This window comes from Canis lupus, chromosome 14, assembly GCF_003254725.2.
Source record: "Canis lupus dingo isolate Sandy chromosome 14, ASM325472v2, whole genome shotgun sequence".
In the NCBI taxonomy this organism is placed as follows: Eukaryota; Metazoa; Chordata; class Mammalia; order Carnivora; family Canidae; genus Canis; species Canis lupus.
Genome location: NC_064256.1, coordinates 43,045,516 through 43,059,797, shown reverse-complemented (window position 1 = coordinate 43,059,797; position 14,282 = coordinate 43,045,516). Strand labels below are relative to the sequence as shown.

Sequence of the window (14,282 nt, the reverse complement as noted above, 5' to 3'; positions counted from 1 at the left end):
CACCTCAGGGGTCGGATCTCAGCCTGCGGGCTTGGGGGGACTCGGGCATTCGGGCCCAGCACCCGCCTCGTCGCCAGTTCGAGCCCGGCCTCGCCCTGTCACAGGGATGCTCTCCGAAGGCGACAGAGCACGGCGGCAGGGCCGCTCGCAGCTGAAGCGGGGCCCCCGGGCCCTGGGGGGTGCGAGTGAGCGTCTGGGGCCGGTTCCAGAACCCCCGGGAGGGCCGGGGTCGCCGCCCGGGGAGGGGCCTGCTGGCTCCCTCCAGGGCTTCGTGTCCTGCCGGGGGCGGGGGGGGTCCCCTCACGCCGGGGCTGCCCGCCCGCTCTCTCTGCAGGCTGGGGGAGAACAAGATAACGAGCGAAGGGGGAAAGTGCCTCGCCCTGGCCGTGAGGAACAGCAGCTCCATCTTAGAAATCGGGTGAGTAGAGGCGAAGGCGCGTGTGACACGCCCGCCGCCCCGTGTGCCCCGGAGGCCCGGGAACACCTTGTGCAAGAGTCCGGTTTTCTGGCCGCAGCCAACAGAGGGAGCCGTTCCAGCCCGTGTGGCAACTAACTTTCCTCTTGGCGACGTTCGGTATATTCCTCGGGGGCTTTTTTTTCTTTTCTTTTCTTTTTTTTTTTAAAAGATTTTATGTATTTATTCATGAGGGACACACAGGCAGAGACCCAGGCAGAGGGAGAAGCAGGCTCCACGCAGGGAGCCCGACGTGGGACTCGATCCCGGGGCCTCAGGATCACACCCTGAGCCAAGGGCAGACGCTCAACCACTGAGCCACCCAAGTGCCCTGTGGCTTTTTTTTTAAATTCAATTTTTAAAAAAGATTTATTTATTCATGAGACACACACACACACACACACACACACACACACACACACACACACACAGAGGCAGAGTGGACCCAGGCAGGGGGAGAAGCAGGCTCCATGCAGGGAGCCCAATGCTGGACTCGATCCCAGGTCCCCAGGATCACGCCCTGGGCCGAAGGTGGCACTAAACTGCTGAGCCACGTGGGCTGCCCTCAATTTTTTTTTTTTTTATTGTGGTAAAATCCGTTAACACAGAAGTTACCATCTGAACCATTTGTAGCGGTACAGTTCAGGGACATTAGGCGTCCTCGTAGGTGTGCGACCATCACCACCATCTCCAGAACTCTCTTCATCTTGCAAAAAAGCAGCTCTCTACCCATCACACAACAGCTCCCCATCCTCCCTTCCTCCAGCCCCCGCTGCCACCCTTGGACTTCCTGTCCCCAGGGGTTTGACTACCACAGGCGGCTCTTGAAGTGGAGCCACGCGAGGTATTTGGGTCATTGTGCCTGGCTTCCTTCACTCAGCACAGTGTTCTCCTCGAGGTCCACCCATGCCGTAGCTTGTATTGGAATTTCCTTCCTTTTTAAGGCTGAGGAACAGTCCACGGTGTGTATGTGCCATTTATCTGTCCACGGACACTTGGGTGGCTTCCACATTTTAGCTGTCGTGAGTAGGGCTGCCAGGAACGTGGGTGTACAAATACCTCTTTGATTTTTTTTTCTATATACCCAGAACTGGAACTGTAGGATCGGCTGGTAATTCTATTTTTAGGTTTTTGAGGAAGTGTCACAGCAGCTGCACCACGTTATATGCCCACCCACAGTGCACAAGGGTTCCGGATTTTCAGCATCCTTGCCAACACTTGTTATTCTCTGTTCTTTTTTTTTTTTTTTTTTAAGATTTATTTATTTATTCATGAGAGACACACACACACACAGGCAGAGACACAGGTAGAGGGAAAAGGAGGCTCCCAGCCGGGACCCCAATGCAGGACTCAATCCCAGGACCCTGGGATCATGACCTGAGCCAAAGGCAAATGCTCAACTGCTGAGCCACCCAGGTGGCCCTACTCTCTGTTCTTTAATAGTAACCATCCTAACGGGTACGAGGTAGTATCTCATTGTGGTTTTGATTCAGGAGGCTTTTTAAACCTTTTTTTTTTTTTTAAAGATTTATTTATTCATGAGAGAGAGAGAGAGAGAGGCAGAGACACAGGCAGAGGGAGAAGCAGGCTCCACGCAGGGAACCTGACGTGGGACTCGATCCCGGGACTCCAGGATCGCGCCCTGGGCCAAAGGCAGCACTAAACCGCTAAGCCACCTGGGCTGCCCTAAACCTTTTTATATTGTTATCATTTTTATCTGATTATAAAACAAACATGATAATTTTATCTGTAAACTAGGAAAAATACAAAAAATCTGAAAATCATCTCAGAAATATTGTCAACATTTGAGGTCAGTTAAGCTTTCTTGCTCTCACACACGGGTGTGTGCAAAATATCCAATATATTTTGAATACAGTAAAGGCCAAGCTATATGTACAGAATTTTATTCTTTTTTTGTTTAATCTCATATCAGGAGTAGAATTTAATGATTCATCACTTACATTCAGCACCCAGTGCTCATCACCAGTGCCCTCCTTAATGCCCATCACCCATCTCGCCCATCCTCCACCCACCTCCCTCCAGCAAAGTTTGCTGTCTGTAGTTAAGAGTATGTTTTATGGTTTGCCTCTCTTTTATCCCCCCATGTTCATCTGTTTTGTTGTTGTTGTTGTTGTTGTTGTTTTTGGTTAAATTCCACTTAAGAGTGAAATCATATGGTATTTGTCTCTCTCTGACTGACATTTCATTTAGCATGATACTCTCTGGCTCCATGATACTCTCTTGCATGATACTCCTCATTGCAAACAGCAAGATTTCATTCTTTTTGATGGCGGAGTAATATTTACATATATATACACACACCACATCTTGTTTCTCCATTCATCAGTCGATGGACATCATTTGGGCTCTCTCCATAGTTTGGCTATTGTTGATAATGCTGCTGTAAACATCGGGGTGCATGTACCCCTTTGAATCTGTATTTTTAAAAAATATTTTATTTACTTATTCATGAGAGATACAGAGAGAGAGGCAGAGACACAGGCAGAGGGAGAAGCAGGCTCCATGCAGGGAGCCCGACGTGGGACTTGATCCCCGGTCTCCGGGATCATGCCCTGGGCCAAAGGCAGACGCTTAACCACTGAGTCACCCAGGTGCCCCTGAATTGTATTTTTATGTCCTTTGGGTAAATACCTAGTGCAATTGCCGGGTGACAGGGTAGCTCTATTTTTTAACTTTTTGGGGACCCTCCACACTGTTTTCCAGAGTGGCTGCACCAGCTTGCATTCCCCCAGCAGTGTAAGAGGTTCCCCTTTCTCTGCATGGGAGTACACATTTATGCAAAACACGGAGAACTCATGGCTGGGCTCCAGCATCCCCGGGAGGGATGGCAGTGGGTCGCTGGTGCGGTGAGAGCACGTTGCCCAGGCGGCCCTGGCTCTGCTGTGTGTGGGCTGGGCAGACGGTGCTCTCAGCCTGTTGAAAACAGCTGTTGCTTGCTGTAGGCCAGGAGCTGTTCTAAGTGCTGTGCATCTATTAACTAACCTAATCCCCACAACTCTAGGGGGAATGTTATTAGTAGCCCCTCTTTTACAGAAAGTAGACTAAGGTCTAAGACGTTATGTGATTCACCAGAGTGAATCTTAAATCCAGATAAAAATCCAGTTAAAGGGACACTTGGGTGGCTCAGCGGTTGAGCACCTGCCTTTGGCTCAGGGTGTGATCCTAGAGTCCCAGGATCGAGTCCCACATCGGGCTCCCTGCATGGAGCCTGTTTCTCCTCCCTCTGCCTATGTCTCTGCCTCTCCCTCTGTCTCTCATGAATAAATAAAATCTTAAAAAAAAATTCCAGTTAAAACAGGAGGCCAGCCTCCTCCTGCCAGAGCTTCACAAGTCATCTGCTGTGGGGAGGGAGGGTGTGGGGCTGCATCACTGCAGCTCCCCGCCGAGACCCCCAGACTGCAACAATGCACCAGCCCATGAGAGTAGGGTCCTCTTCACCTAAAAGCAGCATTGCTGGGGAGATTCCTGAGGGTGCTTCCTGATATTTGCTTCTTGGAAGACCCACTGTGTCCTCATGAATGTCTCAGACCCTTGCAGAGGGTCAGATGGACACTGGCAGTCTGCACCTCCGCAGGCCTCCTGTTTAGGCTGCTGCCAACCTGCATCCTCGGTGGGGGCATTTCTTGGACCATCGTGAGCTCAGGCCCTCTGACAGCGCTCCGAAAGCCCAGGGTATCTCAGCCTCTGTGCAGCCACCTGCTGGGCTTCTGTTCACAAGCCTTTTTGCTACCCTTACCCCACCTTTCCCTTTGAATTTGGAACCTAGAGCAGCTTCATGAAGGGCCTGGTCTGGGAATAGTAGTCCAGGCCAGAGCTCCAGGGACAGAGCAGAGACCCCTGCCCATGAGTGCAGCGCCAAGCATGGCCACCAGCAGAAAGGAAGGGGTGGGCACGAGCTAACGTTCACCATCTTGCCTCTATCCTCAGGATGTGGGGTAACAGAATCGGCGATGAAGGAGCAAAGGCCTTTGCAGAGGCTCTGAGGAACCACCCCAGTCTGACCAACCTCAGGTAACTGCTGCCTTCTGAGACCTGCTGTCACCGGGGCCCAACCTGGTCACTCCGTGGGCCTCTTGGTTTGCCGGGGGAAGAGAGCGGTTGGCTTTCACAGTGGAGAAGGGGTGTGTGCGTGTGATTTTTCTTTTGTAAGCAGTTTTATTGATATATAAGAGGCCTACGTCAAAGTACATTACTGTTCGGCTCGGCCACTTGCCATATGTACACACCAACATAACCACCACCCGGACCCAGATGTAGGACTTTGCCAGCATCTCAGTGGTCTCCCCAGGCCCCTTGGGAGTAGGGAAGTGGGGAGTCCAGATAAAACCGAAAGGGATGCTGGCCCTTCCTCACTCACAGGATGATGCTGAGAAGGAAGGGGAACCTTCATCTCTGTAGAGACCTACTCCTCCCTGGCTGCCTCTTAGGCCTCTGGCCAAATCTCAGAGCCTCGGGTGTCTCCTGTTGCCTGGGTTCTTCCTAACACTGAAAAAGAATCCAAGACAGTGGAGGCAATAGCAGAGTTTCTTCTTCATGAGAACAGAGGGCACCTCTCCAGGTCTCATTGCCGGACACCTTGAAAATGTCAGCCACCTAAAGTGGAGCCCTCGTAGCCCCTGATTGGCCTGTGACATTGGCCTGATGTTCGCTTCCTGTCTGGCCTCCCCTTGAGTGGTCTTGTGCCTGTCCTCATGCTCGGAGCGTGGGCTCTGGAGCAACCAAGCTGGAGTGGCTGCTGGCAAGGCTGAGTACTTCTGCTTCCTGCCTCATGTCAGCCTGGGCAGGCCCCGCCTCCAGGTGGCACCTTCTGGGTGCTTCGGTGGCTGAAGCCAAAGCCAAATGTAGACGTGTCTCTAAAATACTGACCCCAGGTGTTTTCCTTCCTAGTCTTGCATTCAACGGCATCTCCACAGAAGGAGGAAAGAGCCTCGCGCAGGCCCTGCAGCGGAACACCTCTCTGAGAATATTCTGGTAATAACCAGAGTCCTTTTGAAAAGCTGGGTCTTGGGGATTATTCCAAAGACCGCATCTTCACTGGATGTGCAATCTTCCCTGAAAAGCCTGGAATCTTAACTGAAAAGCTGACTTTTAACTGAAAAGGCTTTTTCTTCAGTGTCAAGTTGGTAATTTAATTTCCTCCTAGATAAGAAAACAGCCATTTCTAGAAGCACAAACAGGTACCGAAGGGGGAAGTGTGTCCCAGGGGTATGATGTTTGACCTTAGCCGCCTTTGCCAACCCAGGCCTCAGGGAAACCTGAAGGTTGGTGGCTCTATCTGGATTATCCTCAGAACACCTTCCGAGATGCCTTGTAGAGCCCAACTTCACTGCCCTCGGCTCACGCTTTTCTCCCTTCTCCTCCTGAGCTGCCTTTCTCCCCAGGCACCATCTGGTCCAGCTCACCGGCCACCCGAAGCCCACGTTCCTCACCCCTCCCTGTCCTCTAGGGGTACTAATTTAGTATATGTTGCCCTCTGACAGTGCTTTTGTTGTTGTTGTTGTTTTTGTCATCTACTCTATTTTATTTATTTGAACTTTTATTTACTTGCTTGTATCATAAATTCCTTATGGGTAAGGAAATTATTTTAGGGCTCAGGGCACATGAGGTATCAGCTGACTTAGTTAATATATAACACCATCATTTTGAGAATTCTCTTATTAGATGGGCTGGCCAGTAAATGGATTTTTAATTCTTTCCCTCTAAAAAATGTTTTTAAAAATATTTTGAAATATTAAAAAAAAGGGACGCCTGGGTGACTCATCAGTTGAGCATCTGCCTTTGGCTCAGGGCATGATCCCTGGATTCCAGGATCAAGTCCCACATCGGGCTTCCTGCATGGAGCCTGCTTCTCCCTCTGCCTGTGTCTCTGCCTCTCTCTCTGTGTCTCTCATGAATAAATAAATAAAATCTTTAAAAAAAAAAAACTAAGGAAGTTCAAAAAGTAGGAAGTACAGTACTTCCTCCTTCATGTTTTCCAGATATAACCTTTTTCTTCTAGCCTTTGAATGTATATTCTAGCCCTCTAATATTTGAATGTATATTCATATATGTCCCTTTTCTTACAAAATAGAGTAGCATTTAGCAGGTGGCTTTTAAAAAATATCTTAAGGGGTGTCTGGGTAGCTCGATTGGTTAAGCATCTGACTCTTGATTTTGGCTCAGGTCCTGATCTCAGGGTTGAGAGATTGAGCCACACATGAGGGGCTCCACACTTAGGTGTACAATCTGCTCAAGATTCTCTCTTTCTCCCTCCCTCTGTCCCTCACCTCTACGTGCACTCTGTAAAATAAATAAATCTTTTTTCTTAATAAATCTTAAAAAGAAAATCTTAACCATATATTGTCCACATTTTACATATCCTTTTATATCAGGGTTTCTCGGTCCTACCTACCACTGTTGACAGTTTGGTCCAAATCATTCTTGTGAGGGGCTGTCTTGTTCCTTATAGGATGTTTAGCAGAATCCTGGGCATCAGCCCCTAGATACCAGCAGTAGCCTCCACCTGTGATGATCAAAATGTCTCCAGATGTTGACAAATATCCCCTAGAGGGAAAAGCACCCAGTTGAGAGCTACACTCTACATGGATGGTAATAATGTTAGCACCCAGCATTTCTCGAGTGCTGACTGTACACCAGGCATTATTCTTGGCCTTTTACTTTTTTTTTTTTTTTTTTAAGAGAGATGAAGTGGTAGTGGGGGCCAGGCAGAGGGAGAGGAAGAGAGAGAATCTTAAGCAGGCCTCATGCTCAGTGCATAGCCTGACACGGGGCTCAATCTCACAACTCTGAGCTCATGACCTGAGAGAAATCAAGAGTCAGATGCTTAACCGACTGAGCCACCCAGGCGCCCCTATTCTCAGCCTCTTGTATGTCTTAACTCACCCTCACAGCCACCCCATAATGTCTGTACTGTGACTGTTCATCCTTATTTTTCTTGTGAGAAAACTCAGGCCCGGAGAAGTTAAAACACCTGCCCGAAGTTGTCCTGCTAGCAAGTGACACGCACATGGCATGTCTGGCTCCAGGGTCCTCTCATCTATCGTGTTCTTTTGCCTGATTCTCTCTACCCCTCATTCCCTCTAAAGGCTGCACAACGTCCCACTGAATGGATGTTTGCAGTTTATTTCCCTAGAAGCCTCTACTGCTATTTACTCGGGCTCACATACATTACAGCGGATAACACTGCCATCGATACTGCATGTACAGATCCTGGTGTGCACATCTTTGCACAGTGTAGGGTCAGTTTCCAGAAGCGCCATTGTTGGCTCAAAGTAGAACACATTTAAAATTATCTTCAGATAGATGCTACCAAATTGCCCTTTGAGGAATGATTTTTTTAACGTTCTATTTCATTCTCCTTCCTAATTTATTTTTCCATCCATTGGCACGACAAAGTCCAATCCTATTTATATCTGGGAACTTCTAGTTCTCTGTGCTTTATCCAGACCACTTTTGGTTTTAAGAACAATCGAGAGACTTCCTGAACTTTGAGTCACTGAACTTGGGTCCTTCACAATGGGCTTCAGAGCAAAGCATTGAGCACATTTTAACATGTAGTTGACAAGCTTTTCTAGGTTTTCATATGACTGACTTTGGTAACAGGCTGTCAGGAGTGTTCAAGGGACCTTGGGGGCTGGAGGAAGCCTGGGAAGCAGGTGTTGGGATCTGAGGCCCCAGGAAAGATGGGGAGGAGAAGCAAGTGCTCCTCTATAGCAGGACTAAGAAATATGAGCTTGGGTACAGGATTGCACTGGAAATGAATCACCCTTTATTGTCTATGGGGCTCAGAGGCTGAGCCAGGGACCTGGCTGTTTGCTTAGTTCAGCAAGTGATTAGCAGCCTAAGCTGGAAAGATCTGGGCTGGGATCCCACTTCTGAGAACTCATTTAAAAATGTGTGCCAGGTAGGTCTCTCCTGAGTAAACACTTCTTTTCTAGGCTCACCAAAAATGAACTTGATGATGAAGTGGCAGAGAGCTTGGCAGAGATGTTGAAAGTCAACCAGACGTTGAAACATTTGTGGTAAGTCAGAGAACCTCAGAATTTCAGGTTGTGCTACTTTCAAAAAAATTTTTTTTGAGATGAGGCACCTGGCTGGCTCATTCGGTGGAACATGTGACTCTTGATCTTGGGGCTGTGAGTTCAGGCCTCACGTTGGGTGTAGAGATCACTTAAAAAAAAATCTTAAAAAATAAAATGCACAAGTCAGTTGTTCTTAGTATTTCACAAGGTTGCACAACCATTCCCTCCATCTAATTGTAGATGGTTTTACCTCCCCGCCACTCCCAACCAGAAGAGACCAGTATGCATTAAGCAGTGCCTCCCTGTCTTTCTGCCCCCACCCCAGATCTACTTTTTATCTCTATGGATTTGCCTTTTCTGGGCATTTCATGGAAATGGAATCCTACAACATGTGATTTTTTGTCCATGTTCTTTCACTAGCATGAGTTTTCAAGGTTCATCTACACTATAGCCCATGTCAGAACCTCATTGCTGTGTGGCTGATGTTCCGCTGTACAGATAGGCCACATTTTGTCCATTCGTCGGTTGGTAGACATTGGGGTTGCATCTACTTTTTTGACTGTTGTGAATAATGCTACCATGAACGTTCCCGTGCATGTCTGTGTGTGCACATGTTTTCATTTCTCTTGGGTATAAACTTAGGACTAGAACTGCTGGGTCATATGGCCACTCTGGATGCAACTTTTTGAGGAACCACTGAAGTATTTTCCAAAGTGGCTGCTCTACTTTACATTCCCGCCGGTAATGTGGGAAGACTCCCACTTCTCCACATGCTCACCAACAACAGTCGTCATTGTCCATTTTTTGAATCTTGTCACTCTAGTGGGTGTGAAGTGGTATCTCATTGTGGTTTTGATCTGCATTTCCCTGGTTCCCACTAATATTGGGCATCTCTTCGTGTGCCTATTTTCTTAGGATTTTGTTTGAGAGATAGCATGAGAGGAGGGAGGGGCAGAGAGAAAGGAACAAGTGGACTCCTCGCTGAGCAGGGAGCCCAATTTGAAGCTCCATCCCAGGACCCTGGGATCATGACTTGAGCCGAAGGCAGACACTTAACCTACTGAGTCACCCAGGTGCCCCTCCTGTGCCTATTGGCCTTTGTGTATCTTTAAAGAAATGTCTCCACATCCTTCCCCCAAATTTAATTTAAATTTGAATAAATTTATTTGCATTTTTATTGCTGAGCTGTTAGAGCTCTTTCTATATTCTGGGTACTAGACGCTTACTAGATAGACTATTTGCAAATATTTCCACTGTGGGGATTTTCACTTTTCTTGGTAGTGATCTTTGAAGCACAAAAGTTTTTAATTTTGATGGAAGTCCAATTTGGTTTTTTCTCTGGTGTTTGTGCTTTAAGTGTCTTACTAAGAAACTGTTGCCTAATCCAAGGTCACAAAGATTTACACCTAAGTTTTCCTTTAAGTGTTACAGTTTTGCTCTTGCATTGAGGTCTTTGATCCTAAATGTTAATTTCTGGAGTCAGTTGTTGTGTGTGGCATGAGGCCTAAGGTCCAAACTGATTCTTTGGCGTGTGGCTCTCCAGCTGTCCTAGTACCTCTTGTTGAAAAGCCTATCTTTCCCTTTTAAATGGCCCTGACACATTTGCCAAAAATCAATAGACCGTAAATGTATGGGTGTATTTCTGGACTTTCTATTCTAGTTCATCGATCCATTTGTTTATCCTTGTGCCAGGATCACACTGTCTTCATTAATTCTATGTAGCAAGTTTTGAAATCAGGAAGTGGGAAGTCGCCCAACTTTTGTCCTTTCTCCAGATCGTTTGGGCTATTCCAGGTCCCTTGTATTTCCATATGAATTTTAGCTTGCCTTGTCAGTTTCTGTAAAACAGCCAGACTCTGCTTTTACATGTTTTTATTTTTTTAAGATTATTTATTTATTCACGAGAGACAGGGAGGCTGAGACACAGGCAGAGGGAGAAGCAGGCTCCATGCAGGGAGCCCGACATGGGACTCGATCCCGGGACTCCAGGATCACGCCCTGGGCCGAAGGCGGCACTAAACTACTGAGCCACCCAAGCTGCCCCTTTACGTATGTTTTGTTGTAGTTTTTCTGGCCTGTAGATTGTCTTTTATCTCCTTTCCTTGGTGCTATGCCAGCCTCTGCGGGCAGCCCAGAGCTAGAACGGGGTTGGAGAGCGAGTCTTGGCTGCTCCGTGCGTGCACAGACCACACTGGCTCTTGTGAAGAAGGCCTCAAGGGACATGTGTGCCTGAGCACTGCCACACTTTGGGGCCCTCTTGCTACCCAGTCTCTTGCCGGGTCTTGGCTGGAAGCAGCTCTCCCAGCAAACTGTAGGTGGTGCCAGTGCTAGCAGCCATGGAGGTGATTAGAACACAGCAGTTTAGCCAAATGCACGGGTCTGTGTCCACTTGCAGGTTCTACCTTTGGTCCTTTTGCAAAAATGTGCAAGTTACATTGTGGTCGTACTTTCCAGGGCCACTGAGGGTTTCTTAGGGCCAAGTCCAGCAGTAGCTTTATTCTACAGATGGCCAGGAATGAGGAGTGGGTCTGTGATGAAATAGAGACCCACGCTGCCTTGGCAGCGTGTTCTTGGTTGGGTTGGAAGCACAGCTGCCCCGGGGGGCACTTGAGAAACTGCCGGGGCTCCTTAACGATATCAGAAACCTTTGTTTCATTTGGATCACTGCTACCTGACATAATAGGGTGCACTCTTGGAGGCCCCATTATTGGTGCTTTCCTGCTGGGACCCGTGAGTGGCAGCAGGATGATCCTCCCTTCCCTCCCCCGCCAGATGTTGGAGAGGACATGGTGCGTTCTTAGAAGCCTTCATTTCCCCCAAAGAAGTGAATGGCCAGTTGGCCGCCTCTTTGAAAACTGCCTTGCCTTCCCCAGCCAGCTGGAAGGAGCCGCCTGTCTCCTGGGTATTTCCTAGAATTTGTTGTTCAGGCTGGAGGCCTCCAAACGTTTTTGACTAGGCACCTCTGCAGCGAAAAATGCCAGTGTGCACCCTGAAATGTGTTCATGTATTAAGTTATCTTCATATAAATGCACAGATACATTGTTTACTCTTAAAAAAAAAATTAAACATTTTTAAGGATGCTCTTTATTCTCGTAGATCTGATCTAGACCGTCTTAGCCAGATTAAAGCCACGCGGACACAGTTCTTCCCCTGACCGTGTCTCATTCCCATCATCCCTCACAGCTCCCTCATGGAAGAGGCAATTAGTCCAGGATTATGTATCTGCTCCAAGATATGTTCTTCTTTCAGGCTTATCCAGAACCAGATCACAGCCAAGGGGATTGCCCAGCTGGCGGATGCCTTACAGAAGAACACTGGCATAACGGAGATTTGGTAAGACACATCCACCGCTCGTCATAATGGTAACATTGCGTACGTACTCAGCACCACTGTGTGCCAGGCACAATGTAGAGCCCTTTGCACTTACCCCTCATCTTTCCCATCATCTTGTCCAGTAGCTGGTATTATTTCCATTTCACAGATATAAAAACTGAGGCCCAGTGCAGTGAAGTAAAACTTGCCCAAGGTACCACCTAAGAGGAGAACTGGAATCTGGTCCAGACTGGCTGACTCTGGTCAGTGCTCTCATCCCAGGCCACCTATCCTCATCCACCTTCCTGGGGTTGCATGGGGCAGGCAGCCCAGGAAAGGGATTCCCACTGGAAGCGAATCACTTGGGGACTCATGAGGCTGAGAGATGGATGTGCTAGCTGGAGTTTGGGGCCCGTTCTTCTCATTTTCTGGGCTCCCCGGGCTTGAGGAGATACTTCCATGCTGGATTTGAGCTGACCTGTGCCCAGCAGGTTCCCGAGTGCCCTGGGGTTTGTGCTGCACCTCAGGCTGAGACAGCCCCGCAGAGTGATGTGTGGAGGACCTGGCAGGGGGCAGAGCCAGACCTCCCTTGAGGACACAGACCAGGAGGGAGAGTTCACGCTCTCGCTCTCGCTCGTGGTGGCTTGTCTGAGACCCAGGGGGCAGCCTATGAACTCAAATCCTCAGCTCAGGGGGTAGTGACTCATTAACTACTTTATTTCTTCATCACTGGGGGGAACTTCCAAGCCAAAAGAAAGAAAAAAAGTAAGTCGAGATACAGCTCCTTGACCTTGGCTCCCACAACAGTGTTTGATGAACTTTGCTTAGGGACTTGTTAGCGGATCTGGAAAGGAGTTTGGTGGGTTGCAACCAGCATCATTTAAAAAAAAAAACAAGCTTGTACAGAATACCAGAAAGCGCTGTGTACAGCATGAAGTGGTATTTTTAATCCCATTTCGGAATTATAATATAGGTATGCCTGTATGCACAGATGCTGGTTCACGATGCAAAATGTAATTCTTATTTGGGTGGTGGTTGAAAAAGACATCTGGAAAACTCTTAGAGAAGGCCCAGCTCTGAGGAGTCAGGGAGGTGCTGTGGCCTGTGTGCCTGGGAGGCCATACCCACTCCTCAGTCCAGAGAGCAAATGGAACTTGAATTTGCATTCATCTCCAGCCCCCCTCCTGCCTGTGGTCCCCTCCCTAGAAGCCCTACGTGTGTCCTGCTGCTTCTGTTGTTGCAGGACAGCGGGCTGAGGGGGAGGAGGCAGGCCAGGCTGCAGAAGTTTGCAGACAGTGGTTGGCCTCCACCTTTCTCGAAGGTGCTTAGGACAGCTGCAAGGATACACAGCTGCTTTACTGAACTCTGCTGAGCTTGAATATGTGCCTTTGCTGCCTCTGACGGACCACAGTTCCTACACAAGGAACTGTGTGTGCAGGGCCAGGTGTCCTTAGCTGCAAACTGTGCTACACTCAGGGCCCGAAGGAGGCACTTTGTGTGTGTTTGGAGGCAGGGGGGTTGGGAGGGTTGGGAGGTGTGGATTCAGAGAGCAGGCAAGAGGGAGGGCTCAGGTGCTGGCCTGGGGGCTGCTTCACCTCAGTCCCTGGCTGGCCCCACGTGTGTAGACGTCATGGAACTGGGCTCCGTAAAGTCCTGTCCAGGGCCGTGGGGGCGAGGGAGCCGCTCCGTCCACAGGCACCAGCGGCACAGCCACTCGTTGTTTGTGCTGACATCTCCTTGCCCTTGTCCCAAAGAACTTGCAGCCTGAAGTCCGGCTGTGAATTCTCCTTTAAAGACAGGAGGTCAGGTGTTTCAGGACTTGACGGTGCACAGCATTTATCACACATACTTATCCTGTGAGGCTGCTGCTCCAGACTATGAGGTCTTTGAGGTTGGGGCCTCGGTCACATTGTTAAAAAAAAAAAATTCAACTGAGTACATTTGAAGGTCTAATTGGATTCATTAAACAATTCATGAGTTGGGCAGCATTCCATCTAGCAAGTACAGGTGAGCTCTGCTGAGCCGAATAAAAGAAAGGTTTTTCAAGTCAGAGGGTATAAAGAAAGACGAATTTATTAGCAGAGAATCCATTGTTTTATGCAAGGTTACTCTCCTAAGGGGAGCTAAAGGGGCCTCTTAGGAAATTTCCTAGCATTGACTAAGAAATTCTAGGTTGACTGATTAGAGGTTACAGTGATTCCTGGCGTGTTAAAATTTAGGATAGGTACTAAGTTTTGGTTTAGTGATTTGGGGCCTTAACTAAGTGATGCCATTTTGGGCCTGTGCATGTAGCTCCCTTCTGACCAGACTGTCCGCTTGAGAGGTGTGATCAAAACAAATTTTTTTTTTTTTTTTTTTTTTGGTGTGATCAAAATTTAAGGCATTAGTGCCACTCTCTGCTACTGCTCTGTAGTTCTCACAGCTTTGGTTGATCTTTGGCCTTCTCAGGTCATGATGCTTTAGCTTTCTCTCTC

General features: G+C 48.4%; 1 protein-coding gene across 9 annotated transcripts in view; it reads left to right on the top strand.

Annotated features, from left to right (window-relative positions):
- Positions 1-14,282, top strand: part of NOD1 (nucleotide binding oligomerization domain containing 1) — a 62,935-nt gene that overhangs the window by 35,475 nt on the left and 13,178 nt on the right. For 8 of the 9 annotated variants that reach the window (XR_003143118.3, XR_004804550.2, XM_035698348.2 and 5 more), the window contains 5 exons: positions 335-418; positions 4,403-4,486; positions 5,363-5,446; positions 8,413-8,496; positions 11,746-11,829. Coding sequence is in view for 7 of the 9 variants with exons in the window: in XM_035698348.2 (XP_035554241.2) it covers positions 335-418; positions 4,403-4,486; positions 5,363-5,446; positions 8,413-8,496; positions 11,746-11,829 (420 nt within the window). In the remaining 2 variants the exon portion in view is untranslated. The remainder of the gene's footprint in view (positions 1-334; positions 419-4,402; positions 4,487-5,362; positions 5,447-8,412; positions 8,497-11,745; positions 11,830-14,282) is intronic. The other variant, XM_035698349.2, reaches the window with a different exon arrangement.